Source organism: Schizosaccharomyces japonicus (genome assembly GCF_000149845.2).
Source record: "Schizosaccharomyces japonicus yFS275 unplaced genomic scaffold supercont5.2, whole genome shotgun sequence".
Classification (NCBI taxonomy): Eukaryota; Fungi; Ascomycota; class Schizosaccharomycetes; order Schizosaccharomycetales; family Schizosaccharomycetaceae; genus Schizosaccharomyces; species Schizosaccharomyces japonicus.
In genome coordinates this window covers 2,626,463-2,640,302 of record NW_011627861.1, presented here as the reverse complement: position 1 = coordinate 2,640,302, position 13,840 = coordinate 2,626,463, and the positions used below count along the sequence as shown (strand labels likewise).

The 13,840-nt window shown below is 43.0% G+C and overlaps 6 protein-coding genes across 6 annotated transcripts; 2 read left to right on the top strand and 4 right to left on the bottom strand.

Annotated features, from left to right (window-relative positions):
* Positions 1 to 46: 46 nt before the first annotated feature.
* Positions 47 to 2,212, bottom strand: SJAG_04317 (cardiolipin synthase/hydrolase fusion protein; the record flags this gene model as incomplete). The annotated part of the gene is made up of 7 exons (XM_002175395.1): positions 47 to 146; positions 198 to 289; positions 383 to 537; positions 847 to 1,352; positions 1,435 to 1,929; positions 1,985 to 2,038; positions 2,097 to 2,212. 7 exons carry the CDS (start codon positions 2,210 to 2,212, stop codon positions 47 to 49), a joined length of 1,518 nt encoding a protein of 505 aa, XP_002175431.1.
* Positions 2,213 to 2,448: 236 nt separating this feature from the next.
* On the bottom strand, positions 2,449 to 4,485 carry SJAG_04318 (splicing factor Sap114). The gene is made up of 5 exons (XM_002175396.2): positions 4,198 to 4,485; positions 3,843 to 4,146; positions 3,481 to 3,794; positions 3,051 to 3,425; positions 2,449 to 2,999 (listed from the first exon to the last, which is right to left on the bottom strand). Exons 1-5 carry the CDS (start codon positions 4,316 to 4,318, stop codon positions 2,683 to 2,685), a joined length of 1,431 nt encoding a protein of 476 aa, XP_002175432.1. The 5' UTR covers positions 4,319 to 4,485; the 3' UTR covers positions 2,449 to 2,682.
* Positions 4,486 to 4,878: 393 nt separating this feature from the next.
* Positions 4,879 to 6,780, top strand: SJAG_04319 (diacylglycerol ethanolaminesphotransferase). Its single transcript, XM_002175397.2, has 2 exons — positions 4,879 to 5,214; positions 5,315 to 6,780. The coding sequence occupies exons 1-2, from the start codon at positions 5,078 to 5,080 to the stop codon at positions 6,342 to 6,344; spliced, it is 1,167 nt and encodes a 388-aa protein (XP_002175433.1). The 5' UTR covers positions 4,879 to 5,077; the 3' UTR covers positions 6,345 to 6,780.
* A 177-nt stretch (positions 6,781 to 6,957) lies between these two features.
* On the top strand, positions 6,958 to 8,956 carry SJAG_04320 (dihydroxyacetone kinase Dak1). The gene is made up of 2 exons (XM_002175398.2): positions 6,958 to 7,015; positions 7,054 to 8,956. Exon 2 carries the CDS (start codon positions 7,141 to 7,143, stop codon positions 8,881 to 8,883), a length of 1,743 nt encoding a protein of 580 aa, XP_002175434.1. The 5' UTR covers positions 6,958 to 7,015; positions 7,054 to 7,140; the 3' UTR covers positions 8,884 to 8,956.
* Positions 8,894 to 10,010, bottom strand: SJAG_04321 (exosome subunit Rrp40). The gene is made up of 2 exons (XM_002175399.2): positions 9,613 to 10,010; positions 8,894 to 9,562 (listed from the first exon to the last, which is right to left on the bottom strand). The coding sequence occupies exons 1-2, from the start codon at positions 9,808 to 9,810 to the stop codon at positions 9,053 to 9,055; spliced, it is 708 nt and encodes a 235-aa protein (XP_002175435.1). The 5' UTR covers positions 9,811 to 10,010; the 3' UTR covers positions 8,894 to 9,052.
* SJAG_04322 (cell end marker Tea3) lies at positions 9,959 to 13,776 on the bottom strand. Its single transcript, XM_002175400.2, has one exon. It carries the CDS (start codon positions 13,738 to 13,740, stop codon positions 10,327 to 10,329), a length of 3,414 nt encoding a protein of 1,137 aa, XP_002175436.2. The 5' UTR covers positions 13,741 to 13,776; the 3' UTR covers positions 9,959 to 10,326.
* Between the last annotated feature and the right edge of the window lie 64 nt (positions 13,777 to 13,840).

Here is a 13,840-nt window from a genome sequence, read left to right as displayed (position 1 = left end):
GAAAATATAATAACCGGGTATTCATTCATTACAACAAAAAGATCATCTACAATGCTTTACTTCCTTTTTTGGTAAGGATTTTAACCGCTTTTTTCGAGAATACATACGACAAGCCACTAGAGGCTGTGGTAATTGCAGTGATATACCTAGTTCCATGTTTGTTAGATAAAATAATAAGAAGTAAAAATTGTGCATACATAAGGGCAACCTTCAAGCCGTCAATGTCAAGGTCGATGAGAGGCTCTACTGTCAACAGTCCGAGCAACAAAAGCTGAAGTGCCGTATTCCACTAAGAGGTTAGAAGCATATAGGAAAAATTATAGGCATTGTGTACACTTGGTACCAATAGCTGAACATAAAATGGATGTCTCAACTGTCATACCTTGCTTAAACGGGTAGGATGCATTTCAGTAACGGGAATACCCATATCAAAAAAGCGTCTCATAGTCAGTGGTTTGGGAAAGTACGCAAGGCGTAAAACAAAAGCCGCAGAAATGAGAGCGAGGTCTCTTCCAATAAACAGAATGGCTAGTGGCACTATGATTTGTCAGCAAAGAGTCATGTGTGTTTGATTTTTCGTACTTGGCAATGCCTGCTTTGCAGCTAAACAGACAACCATGCATGTCATTAGGGTCTTATCTGCCAAAGGATCCAAAATTGTCCCGGCTACGCTTTTCTGGTTAAACCGACGAGCAATATATCCATCTGCAAGATCTGTCAAACCAGCGTAAGCGAACAGAACGGAAGCAGGGAGGTAGAGATCTTTAAAGCACAAGTAGGCGATTGCCGGTGCAGCAATTATTCTTGATACGGTCAGCATATTTGGAATTGTTAGAAGACTCTCACGTAGCACAACGCCATTTTCAACGCGCTCGTCCTGTAGCCGTGAAATCGACGAGGAGTGAAAAGCACGTCGGCCACTAATCCTACCATTTGCGGACGAGTCATTGACAGTTCCTTTATGGGTATGGGTCAGCGCCCACTGAACAGCCTCCCAAACGTTCGCAGACACATGTTTAGCGGGATACTGTTCACTGTTCTCCTTTCCTTGAAACACGCCAGTGCGGACAAGAATGCTGGTCCATCCAAAGCTGTTTGCTCCCCGGATGTCACTGGCAGGGTTGTCGCCTACCATAAATATTTCCCGCAATGGGGTGGTAGCGTTCATCTCGCGACGGAAATCATTAAGCACATTAGTAGCATATTTGTAGGTAACACTGTGAGGCTTGCCATAGTAGGTGCATTTCAGAGCTTTACCGGATAACGCACGGTAAACATTTTCACAGCAAATACCAAATGCGCCTTGACCAAGGCGTGGCACGTTATATTCATTGGGCCAGATCAAATCAGCACTGTAAGGTTAGTATATACACGGGTATAAGTAATCGATACACATGAAGTGTACTGCAAGCACCATTATCTTTAGCAACATACTTTGAGAAATAAATGTCTGGACCTTCAGTCATTGTGGGCGATTGAGTTCCAAGAACTCCATTCTTAGAACATGCTAATTCCATCAATAGCTGTAAGTCCAAGCCGAAATTAACAGGGTCAACATAAGTGAAAACAGCATCAATAGGACGAGTGTCATCGAAGTCTTGTGCACTAACAAGATCCTTTTCAGTCAAATAAGTAAAGGGCCAAAACGGAATTCCACGCTTTGCCAAAACATCAACATCCGTGATAACTTTTTCAAAACCATAAGCTTCTGCAGTTTCACGGACTTTGTTTCCAAATCCGCCCATGACAAGAACATTCTTATATTTGTTCGTCAATGTTCGGAAAGGTGTGTGAGATTGACAGAATTGCTTCTCTTTCAAATCAACTTGCATTGTCGTGGATAACAGTTTAGCTCTAACAGATTCGTGGACACCTCCGCCATTTGTCAAAAGAATGAAAGGAATCTTGTTGTCTTTAAGGAATTGAAGACTAAGTTATATGAAGCGTTAACATTTCGGTAGAATGAGAATTCGCTTAAACATACGCCCTCGTTCCTTCCTTAATAGCACGTCCTCCACGAATTAGGACGCCATCAATACTAAACTAAGTTAGAAGTTATCGAGAAAGGGAAAGCATTGATTTCCTTAACTACATACTCAAATGCAAAAGCAACATCGTTAGGCAAAGCAGCCTTTGAAAAGTTCCGTATAGAGAAAATTGAAGGCCGGAAAGATCTTAGAAATAGGGAACGACTTGTCCTAAGAACGTTCATGATTACTGTTTTCGTCAAGTCGTGGTTGTTGGATGAAACGGAAGCGATAAATTGGTAGATAATATTCTCAAAAGAGTGGAAGGAGAATGCAAATCAAATTATGAGATAAGTGAAATCAAAAAGAGATTGATACGCTAAGATTACGAATAGGAGAGAAATGAGCAAAAAGTTATTGATACGCGAAAACACAAGCACGAGGAAAACAAAAGTGATTGATTGACACATGAAGTAGTAAAACTAATTGTTTCATCACAGAATATAATCAAGAAAATTCTAAGACAGTTTATTGGAAAAATTAAAATGAGAGAAATGCGCTCGGCCATGTCAAAACCGAGTAATAACTAAATGTATGTCATCAAAGGGAGGTGGATATCACATACTAAGCTCATTAATTTACTCAAGCAAACGAATTGCTCTATATGTGAATTCCTTTTTTAGTCTAAGAGTAAGCCGCTTTTGGGTAAAACGAGTCAACGCCTTTTATCGGATGGAGCACCCCAGGAGCTTTGGGTAGCGGCACGTTTCCTCCGTTCACGTTCCTCTTCCGACACTTGAACACCATTATGTACATCAAATATGTCAGTACGTTGACTCACAAGACGTTTCATGTTGGCTGCAACATCTACCTTGCTTAAGTCCAGAGTTGATTTACGTGACTCTGCAACCTTCCGCTGCTCACGCCAATGGGGATCAAGTAATTGGATACGGATGTGCTCTTGTAATTCCGTAGCGGGAACCATGTCTCCACATATAGGACATTTCTCCATAGGAACAGCACGTTGGAAAGCTAGCGATGTTAGTAAAAAAAAAAACGAGAGTGAAAATACAAAAGCCGTACCTCTCGGTAAATGTCGTGGTGCTTGCGGCGCTGAAGTAGGAGCCACTGTCACAGAAGGAATGTGTTGTTGGGGAACAGATCGCTGCTCTGTTTGAGAAGGAGTAGTCGATTTCATGTACTCTGCCGGTAATTGAACACCGACCTGTGCTTTTTTAGGTGCAGAAACGGGTTCCCAAGGAGCTGCAGTGGGTGGTGCTTCTTCAATTGTATAGTTTTGATCAGGCATAGTAAACATTGCAGATTTCTGTTCGAGAGTTGCTGTCTGAAGATCAGACAAGTTCGTCGGAAGAGCGAGGGGAGCTGTTTGATCGGCTTGACTAAATTCAATTACCTCAACCACAACGAAATCGTTCCAGTCAATCTGGGCATATTCAACTGACAATGTTAGTTACATCAGAAACTAATAGGTAACGGGTAATTTTGCACATACTCTTTTCCCTCTCTTCTTTTTCCTTCTTTTTGCGTTTCTCAGTTTCCTGGTATTCCTGCCAGCGAATTCGAGGTTGTAACCGTGTCAATAAGCTCCAGCGGTCTTCAACATTGCGCTGGAGAATTTTTTCCGAGGGAACATTCCTGGTAATCAGATTTGTATATTGTTGTACAAGCCGAGTGAAATAACCGTATAATGCATGGTTCGGCCGCAGGAAATCGAATTGATTATTTCTCCACTCACGCTGTGAAATGGTAGACAAAAATGAAGTTCCGCGGACGGCAGCATACCGTGCGGTTAGTTTTAGAACGTCCCTGTTGTCGGTTAGAAAATGAGTGTTTGGTGAAACATCCAATACTTACAGATCTTGAGCAGAGATGGATGGAAGAGGGTCAGAAAACAGATATGGTGCTGGAGCGGGTGGTGCTGCTGAAACGGGTTTTACAATGGGTCGCGCAAGGTTTGTTCCAGTAGTTGAAGCAGTCTTGATAGACTTTTGGACGTTTCCCTTTCTTACTTCGTCAAGCCGGTGCTGGTAGTATCGAAAGTAAGGATCCTGATGATCGAGGAAAGCAAATTTTGGGTTGGATCGTTCGTTCTGACGAATTTTTTCTTCGAACGCGCTGCCATTTCTCGCGACATACGCAGCTGATTTTTCAATAATGTCTATGTTTGGTCAGCAGATTGTCTCAGGAGTACATAAACACGTAAACATACCTCGTATTTCAGGAGGAGGAAGAATAATTCCTACAGGAACTCCAAGAATTCCACTCCCCGTTTCAGAGCCATTGGCTGATGAAAGTGGAGTTTCCGTTCCCGAATTTGCAGCAGAGTTCATTCAGCACGTAATACTATTCTTTGAAACGTAGTTGGTTTACAGATAAATGACAAATTATATTCTGCTTAAAGCAGAAGTAATCCTCGAGGTAGGTGTGAAGTGGTAAAAGGCAGCCACATGTGAAAAGGAGAAGAGAAGAAGAAAAAATGATATGGGTAGCAGGTTTGGAGCTACGAGTTGAGCTAAGGCTATTATATATAGAGATATGCAAATTTTTTTTTCTTGTTTATTTTTTTAGAATACCATGTTTTACCATGTGCAGACTCTGAAGTTTGGTCTCAGTTTTAGACAAGATTTGAGATTATCATTGTTATTACTATAGGCTCTGTAGTATCAATCGTTAGTGTCACCAAACTTCAAGTACTTGATTGTTTGTTTTGCATGGTTCTCGTTCGTATAAATACACATTGAAAGAAGAACATAAAATATAAAAGTTCATACGACTAGAAATTAGAGATTAGAAATTAGAGATTAAGCTATAGTATATAATTAAAAAACTAAACTCGGTATTTCATATCCAGCCTTATTTCAACACTCTCGTAGTAATAAATTAAAAATAAAAAAAAATAAAAAAAAATCAAGAAAAAAGGAAAGGAGCATTAACTAACTGTTTTACCATAAGCGATTAAATTTACTCTGTAACGTCCACACCTACTGTTTCGTCTCTTACCCATATCAATTGTTGGCACCAATTTCTCTACGCTTCTTAATAGGCCGCGCAACCGTGGAACTCTCTGTCCTCCACACATCACCACGACCATGCAGCTCACGAGAACTCAGCTTAAAAACTTGAGGAATTATAGATACAGCGGCATTGACCAGTCGCTCATGTCCAGATATGTGCTGAAGCCATATTGGTGGAATCAATTGCTTAAAGTCATTCCGCTAAACATGGCGTACGTAAATATAAGTTAGAATACAGAATCCTTGCTTAAATGGGCCTTCTCGAGTCCCTCAATTTATCACACCTTACTAACAAATACCTACGGTTTTTAGTCCAAACTTGATTACTTTGACTGGTCTCGGTTTCGTACTCATCAATGTCGCAACTCTTGTGTTGTACAAATACGTTTGGGGTGTCGAAATTCCACGCTGGGTATACTATACGTGGGCTGTTGGTTTGTTTTTATACCAAAGTTTTGATGCAATTGATGGTTCTCAAGCTCGTCGCACAGGAACTTCTTCTCCCTTGGGACAATTGTTCGACCACGGTGTTGACGCCATCAACACTAGTCTGGAAGCTTTGCTTTTTCTCCACTGCATGAAATCTAGCCTGAACTTGTGTGTTGTTGCCCAATTTGGTTGCCTGTTTTATTTCTATGCTTCAACCTGGGAAGAGTTCCATACGGGAACGTTATATCTCTCTTACGTTTCTGGCCCTGTCGAAGGAATTCTTATTGTTGTCGCTATTTTTACCGTTACCGGCGCCAAGGGTGTTGAATTCTGGACCCGTCAGCACGCGATGCCCGACTTTTTTGGCAACTTGGTTTTGATCTACAAGCCTACATTCTCCTATGGCGATTGTCTTGTTGCTTTCTTGGGTACTGGTCTCGTGTTGAACGTTGTTGCTAGTATTGCGAACGCTTTGGCTACAGTGAAGGGTTGCTGTTGCCGTGCATTCAAGATTCTTCTTGGCCTTTTGCCCTATTTGGTTCAATGGATGGCAGTCGGACTCCTTTTTATCAAGTACCGCAGCTTTTTTGATCAACATTTCCTCATTATCTACATTTTGAACGCCTTCATTTTTGCCTACACCGTGGGCCTGGTTATTTTGGCTCATGTCACCGAAGCTCGCTTCCCTTATTGGAACGTTTTGATGCTCCCTTTTGTTGTGTTGGCTGCTGATTCTCTCACGTTCAATATTTTCACTCCTTACATGACCGAGTACCTTTTCGCCTACTTGGGATTTAGCATCGGTGTATATGGAAACTTCGTCGCACATGTTATTGCTATGATTACCGAAGAGTTCAACATTCGCTGCCTTACTATGGGTCCCAAATACCCAGAGGTGAAGAAGGATGAATAAAAAGGGTTAGAGCCGAACTTGTATGTCCCACTTTTCACAAAAAATAACCAAGGGAAAATGACCCGACAGTAACGTCAGTGAAGTGGGTGTGTATGTTTTGACGGGGACCTTTATATCTCTCTCAGGAGCCGACAGCCTTCAAGTTGTCTTATGAGTTTCTTCTCATGCACCTGTCCGTTCACTATTCACCTTCGTTTCCAAGCCACTATCCCGCTTCGTGCAGTATCTCTTACTGCAACTTTAGCGTTTTGGCACCGTTTTGATTGTACTCATACCATCGCTGCTATCCCGAGAGTTTAAGGAGCGAGTGTCCTTTCTGTTTTCCCTTTTTTTCGTATACAAAATATCTCCCATATTGATACTAAACTAAATTCATATCTTAATAATGCTAAAATATCCATACTCATCTATTCACTGCCCCAACACTGAGGCTCGATCTTTGTTGTTGAATTCCCCTCTTCTTGTGAGACAGTAGCACCTTTTACCCCATCCCAAATAAGTCGTCGCTAATAGCCTCAAACAGGGATCGGTTCACCCATTACTAACTCCGTTTGCACGTTTCATGTGATGTAAACGTGACGCCGCGGTTGATTTGACATATAACTCGTGTTTAATATCCAGGAGTGTTCATACATTGAACTTACCAACTACCATACACCTCAACAAAGTTTGTACGTAGCGAAGTACCGTCATATACTAACGTTTACAGTAACAGCTTTTTCAACACAGTCGTTCTTTTATTTGTTTTTTGTTTCTGTCATTGTGAAGAAGAGTTTTATTGGAATCACAATCAATAATGGACAAACATTTTATTAACAACCCGGAGGAACTTGTCGTCGAGTCTCTTAAGTCATTGACTGCCGTTAACCACACGCTTTCCGTAAATGAACACGAGAAAATTGTCTACTACCATGACTACGACAAGAAGAAGGTAACCATTATTTCCGGCGGAGGTGCAGGACACGAGCCTACACATGCAGCTTTTGTCGGTAAAGGTATGCTGACAGCTGCCGTTTCTGGATCTATTTTCGCCTCTCCATCCTCAAAGCAAGTCTACACTGGTATAGAACAAGTCAAGTCTGACGCCGGTACGCTCGTTATTTGCAAGAATTACACGGGCGATATTCTCCACTTCGGTATGGCTCTTGAACGTCAAAAAACTACGGGCAAGAATATTGAAATGGTTGCTGTAGCTGACGATGTCGCTGTCGGCCGCGAAAAGGGCGGCAAGGTCGGCCGTCGCGGTCTTGCTGGAACAGTCATTGTGCACAAGGTTTCTGGTGCTGCTGCTGAGGCCGGTGCTGGCTTGCAGACTGTCGCTGCTATTGCTCGTCATGCTATCGCCAACTTGGTCAGTATTGGCGCTTCTCTTGCTCATGTTCATGTCCCTGGCCGTGAAGACACTGACAACGAGGACAGCGTCAAACATAATGAATTGGAGCTTGGTATGGGCATCCATAATGAACCTGGATGCCGTCGCATTTCTCCCATTCCCAAAATTGATGACTTGATTTGTGACATGTTGAAACAGTTGCTCGATCAAAATGACAAGGATCGTGCTTATGTGAACATTCAAAAATCGGACGAGGTTGTGCTGCTCGTGAACAACTTGGGCGGTCTTTCTGTCCTTGAGTTTGGTGCCATCGCCTCTAAGGTCAAGGAGCTTTTGGAAGCCAACTACGGTATTAAGCCCGTCCGTATTCTTGCTGGCACTCTTATTACAAGCTTGAACGGTCTTGGCTTCAGCATCACCTTGTTGCGTGCAACTGATCGCCTTAACTTAGAAGGCAAGGAATGGTCTCTTGTTGATTTGCTGGATGCTCCCACACAAGCTACTGGTTGGCCTTACACCGAGCCAGCTCCATTAAACTCGGTCAACAAACTCTCTGACGTTGAGATCAAGGATAACACCGATGTTATTAAATCGCCTGTGGCCATGAATAAGGAAGCTGTTCGCAATGCTATCATTAACTCCATGAATACCTTAATTGAGCAGGAGCCCATTATCACAAAGTACGACACTATTGCCGGTGATGGTGACTGCGGCACCACTCTTAAGCGTGGAGCTGAAGCTGTGCTGGAGTACGTCAAGTCTGACAAATTCACTGATGATCCCATCCTTATGGCGCGCCAAATCGCTGATGTCGTTGAGAACAACATGGACGGTACATCTGGTGCGCTTTACGCAATCTTCTTCCACTCTTTCGCCAAGGGCGTGAGTGAGAAGGTTCAAGAGCTGAAGAAGGTTGATACAGAGGTGTGGGCGGCTGCTTGCCGTATTGCTCTTGACACGTTGTATAGATACACGCCTGCTCGTGTTGGAGACCGCACCATGTGTGACGCCCTTATTCCCTTCGTTGATGAGTACGCAAAGTCGCATGACGTCCACAAGGCTGCCAAGGCTGCTGAGGAGGGTACGGAAAAGACGAAGACGATGAAGGCTAAACTCGGTCGTGCCGTTTATGTTGGTGATGAGCTCACCGTTCCCGATCCCGGTGCTGTTGGCGTCGCTTCTATTATCAAGGGTTTCGCAAAATAGATTATGATTATGGATCGCCAATTTTTTGATGGTATTAACGTAACTACTTAATGAAAAAATTATTGTACTCAAATTTTTCCAGTCGTTGCTTATGTATTTTGAAGACAAGGTAAAATGAGCTTGTAATTGCGCTGGCTGATATGACAAGACAAGGACTCATACACTAACTCTAGAGCGTTTTCAATATTGCGTGAATAAGCTCTGTACATTCTTCGGGAGACTTGTACTCGGACTGTTTGATGGCATTTGCAATAGCAACAGTCGTTTGAATGCTGCCAGAGTTAACCCAGATCCGACCATTCAAGCCCAAGGCAATTTCGAACGGGATATGTGTGCCAATAGACGAGAGAAGGACATTAGAAGATTGCAATAGACTTCGCACATGGGACAGTGAAATATTTTGAATCAAGTAACCTCCTTTCAACTCGCCAAAACCAGCAGCCTTGCCGGAAGTAGCATCAACACATTCCAACTCTGGTTCCATATCCTTATCGGCAAGCGAGACACGAGCATACACAAGTGAACCCACAGCCAGATTTGGTTTGCTTTTGCGAGTCACGTTTTCAAATGCAAGTCCGTTTAATTGAGCAGAATGAGCGGAACCAATATCTACTCGATATCCATCCGCATTACGGGAAACAATTTGACCAACGACATGATCGTTCAACGATGGAATGTACTAATATATGTTAGAAAAAGCGTCAACAACATTGAAATCAGCGAACGAACCCGTTTCTGACGAAAGTCCTGATAAAATGTATGTTTTGGAGCGGTACATAAAACACCGGCTCTCGTTGCACAAATTCTTTCTTCAGTGCCGTTGTTACGATATACTAAACCGGGTCCCAGACGGAGAGAATTCAGCGTGTCCGCACCCTCAACTACGTCTCCTGGGAAAACAAAATTCCCCTCCTTTACTTGTGCCATTTTTACAGTCTCGGGCGAACCTGCGCTCGACTTATGTTTTAGGGTGAAACGTCTTTATGCCGAGTCGTCTCGTTTTTTGCTACAGTTTGCCAAGAATTCTTGGTGGTAGTAAAAGATAAAGTTATCTAACCGAAAACTTCAAAGATTTCCCAGTATGCTTAGATTCTCGAATGTTGAGGCAGCCTGTTCACAAATAAAAAGGAAGAAGAAAACAATCGCGAGTTGTCGTAGAATATGAATAATCGTATAATTTATTCTGTAGCAATTGTAAATGATAGATAATATGTTTTTTGTTTAGGAAAAAATGCGCATATTTTTTATGTTAAAGATTGAAAATGAACCAAAAAGTCAAATGATATGGTTAGGTATTTTTGTTCTAATGTTTTAAAAGAGTGAAAAAGAGGGAATTATTACACAGTAAAACGAAAAAAAGGGAATAGACGAGCTATAGCACTTTTAAGTCCAGACGAACAGAGAGGCTCATATCGGCGATCCAGCGATATTTGATTTAGACCATTAATTGTCAATATCTGCACCCGAAGAAAGAACAGTTCGGTAGTCGTCTTCCAATTGCTTTATCCGTTCGGTATAATCTCGAGTCGCCTTGTTAATTAGTTCCTCCGTCGTGGAAAGGCGCTTCTGTGTCTCATTCAACTGACGTTCGAAGTCCATAGTAACAGAGGGAGATAATGAATGCGTAGAAGCGTTACTGTGGAGCAAAAGTGATTGTTTGAATGATCGTTTCAGAGCATTTATATCAGACTCGTTTCTCTTTTGCTGAAGCATAACTTCTTTGTACTGACGATGGGAATCGAATAGGAGAGCTGCACTTTGCCGGTACTTCTCCTTAAGTTCATGCATAAGATCCTGATCTCCAGGTCGTGTATCGGAATCCGTGTTCTCGATTGAACTTATCTCAGCTTGTTCGCCCTGTTCACCATCATTGGCAACAGACGCCTCAGAATCAGTAGGATTATCAGCGCCTCCAAATTTACCCATCGTTTGTATAGCTTGAAGCTTAGCACGAACGAATTGATAATTCATCTTCGAGTCGGCCAGCTCTATTTGAACCTCAGAAAGCTTTCGCTGCAAAGATTTGGTCAGTTCTGAAAGACGGAGCAACTCACCAGCATTTTTAGCTGCTGCTGTCGGTGAAGAAGATGTAGGAGACATGATTTTTTCCTTTTGTAATTTAACCTTTTCATCCGAAAGCTGCTCACTTAATACTTTGTATTTTTCCGACTTTTGTCTTGCCGTTTTCAAACTTGACTGAAGAGCGTTGATTTGTTGCGAGAGCTGCTTATTTTCCTCCCACAAGGAATCATATTCACGACTGGCTTTGATGAGCTCCTTCAGCTCTGCCTGGGTATTACCTCGGACCTTAGCAGATTGCTGTTTCAGTTGCTCACATAATTCCTCGAGTTCAGTTATCTGTTGTCTATGGCCAGAACAATTATCTTCCAATTCAAGCATAGTTTTCTGAAGATCCAAAACAACATGTCTATCTTTTTGTCGCTCAGAGCGCTCGTTTTGGAGCTTGTGTTCTAGAGAAAGAATGGCTTCATTGGATACGTCAAGTGCAGACGCAGATGCTTCAATAACATTTGTCTGTCGTTCCACTCGATCTCTCATTTCCAGTAAACTTTCTTTCAGCTGCTCATTTTCAGCTCGCATACATTCAAAAGCATTGCTTAACGAAGTGTACTCATCATGAACGCCATCGTTTTCCCGAATCATTTTTTCTTTGTCGTCCGCTGCTTTAGCAACCCGTGCTTCGCTTGCGCTTAACTTTTCTTTCATAGCATCAAAATCCTTAGCCAGCTGTTGATATTCTGAGCTCAAAAGGTCATTATGTTTCTTTTCAGCATCCAATTGTTGTCGAAGAGCACTTAAATTCAAGTGGTAACGACTGCTTTCCTCCAAGTTCCTTCGAACTTCTGTTTCCAAGACACGAACACGTTCACTCGCTAAATCAAATGCATCACTAGAGCTTTTCGACGCAAGCATCGACTTTGCACATACGGCCTCACTAAGGGCAGCGTCACGTTCAACAGTCAGACGCTCATTTTCCGCAGACAAATCATTGAGCCGTTGTTCAAAATACTCCTTGCTTGCTTTAATTGAGGCTTCAAATCCTTGCAGAATCTCCAGCACCCGAAGTTGTCTGGTTTCATCAGCAGGAATACCCATCTCAGGAGATAAAATACTAGGCAAATGGGGTTTATATCCTTGTCGCATGCAGTTGGCTAGTTGTTCTTCAAGCCAAGCCGTGCGATCGCCTTTGCTTTCAAAACGATACCTATTCCAAAATGATTCCAATAATGAATCCGACCTGCAAGGCGGTAATGGAGACGTGCCACTGCTTTTAGATTTACTATGCGTGGGAGTAGAGAGAGATGACTTGTCATCCCTTGAGGGACTGTCAAGTCGACGAGGACTTACACGTATACTTGGACTCGACTTGAGAGGCTCTGAAAATTCAGAAAGATTCTGTCGATGACTCCATGTTTTCGCAACAACAGGAATGGCGGTGTGAGCCTGAGCAAGGTGACTTTCCAGGGACTGATGCCGGGAATGGAGGGGCGTAACAAGATGTGAAGGTAAGGAAGTAGTTGGATACGACGGCTGACCAGAGCTGTGTATGGATGATGAGGAAAAGGAATTGCTCGGCACATGTTTTAGGGTATAATTCGGCGGGCTTTCGGTACTGTTGGGCGAATGTCTATTGGGAGCCGTTCCATACCTTAACGAAAGATGCTTGAAAATAGGCCAGCGAGAGGCATTTACTAGCTCAGAAAGTAATGAGTCTGTGTCAACAGAATACACTGTCAGCGTTGATCGGGAAGTGGAGTACGAAGACTCGAGTAAGCACAATATCTTGTCACGACTAAACAGCCCGTATGTGGCATCGGCGTCAAACGCTGACTCATCAAACGGTGTGGGAAGCTGCATCCAATTGTTTGAGGAGGCGTTGAAAGCCCATAGCTCATTTAAAGCACGCCCATCGGCATCAAATCCACCCAAGAAGTACGCGATCTCGCCGATAGAGATGGCTTTGTGTCGCTTTCGAGGACACGGAATAACACCAGCCGGTCGAACTTCAGTCCAGGAAAGCGTATGGAAATCAAAAAACCAAATATCGTTCAACAGGCCATGTTCACCTTGGCCACCAAAAATAATAAGCCTTCCGTTAATCACAACAGAGGCATGAGCAGCTCGGGACGGAGGAGGTGTGTTGATGGACACAGAGAGCTCCCAACGACCCTTCAAGTTCACACTTAACGAAGTATCATACCAAACCAGATCACTAAAGAACTTGTTTCCCGTAGTCTGTCCTCCAAAAATACATATGGAAGATTGAACAACGTTCATAGTAAGCATGCTTCTACTAGCGGGACGGGGTTCTGGCATTTCTACATGATCCCAGATACCGGAATTGACGTCGAATGCAAACAGCGTGTTATCCGATTGCGTAGCTCGCGCTCCTTGATCTCCTCCAAACACGTATAATTTATCGTGAAACGATGTCATCGCATGGAAGACACATGGAGCTGGATAGCTTCCCATTAAAGGTACCGGCCGTATAGTCATCGATTGCAGATCTATTTGCCATAGTGAATTTGTGCATTTATTCGCTTGAATACCACCAAAGAGGAAGACATCACGGGAATTGTTTTTGGAAAAACAGAGTTCAAAGTCTTTCGTTTGAAATCCGGAAGACGACAAATCCTGAAGTTCACGCGCGTCCCACAGAGTCGCTTTTTTCAGCAGTTCCTCGGCCTCATCAGCGTCTTCTACACTCATTTCAGTTTCAAAGCTCTGCTTATGCAGGCACACAGCTCTTGTGAGAGAAACTGCACGCGTTCTGAGCTTGGCAGGCGGTAAATTCAGAAAAGCACAAGGCGCGTTCGCCCTCTGCCGGCATGCCATGCCGACTTAGCGCGCTCGAATGTGCTAGGACACGTTATACCAAAAAGGGTAATTCAACGTGGATAAACGGATTGCGTTAACTTACATTACGCAATGCACA

What these genes read in the sequence shown, in the direction of transcription:
- SJAG_04320 (XM_002175398.2), top strand. Translation starts at nt 7,141, where the DNA reads ATGGACAAACATTTTATTAACAACCCGGAGGAACTTGTCGTCGAGTCT.
- SJAG_04318 (XM_002175396.2), bottom strand. Translation starts at nt 4,318, where the DNA reads ATGAACTCTGCTGCAAATTCGGGAACGGAAACTCCACTTTCATCAGCC. An exon ending in TCCTCCTCCTGAAATACGAG is followed by an intron (nt 4,147 to 4,197) that starts GTATGTTTACGT and finishes GACCAAACATAG; the next exon opens with ACATTATTGAAAAATCAGCT. An exon ending in TCCATCTCTGCTCAAGATCT is followed by an intron (nt 3,795 to 3,842) that starts GTAAGTATTGGA and finishes AACCGACAACAG; the next exon opens with GGACGTTCTAAAACTAACCG.
- SJAG_04322 (XM_002175400.2), bottom strand. Translation starts at nt 13,740, where the DNA reads ATGGCATGCCGGCAGAGGGCGAACGCGCCTTGTGCTTTTCTGAATTTA.
- SJAG_04321 (XM_002175399.2), bottom strand. Translation starts at nt 9,810, where the DNA reads ATGGCACAAGTAAAGGAGGGGAATTTTGTTTTCCCAGGAGACGTAGTT. An exon ending in AGGACTTTCGTCAGAAACGG is followed by an intron (nt 9,563 to 9,612) that starts GTTCGTTCGCTG and finishes AACATATATTAG; the next exon opens with TACATTCCATCGTTGAACGA.
- SJAG_04319 (XM_002175397.2), top strand. Translation starts at nt 5,078, where the DNA reads ATGCAGCTCACGAGAACTCAGCTTAAAAACTTGAGGAATTATAGATAC. An exon ending in GTCATTCCGCTAAACATGGC is followed by an intron (nt 5,215 to 5,314) that starts GTACGTAAATAT and finishes TACGGTTTTTAG; the next exon opens with TCCAAACTTGATTACTTTGA.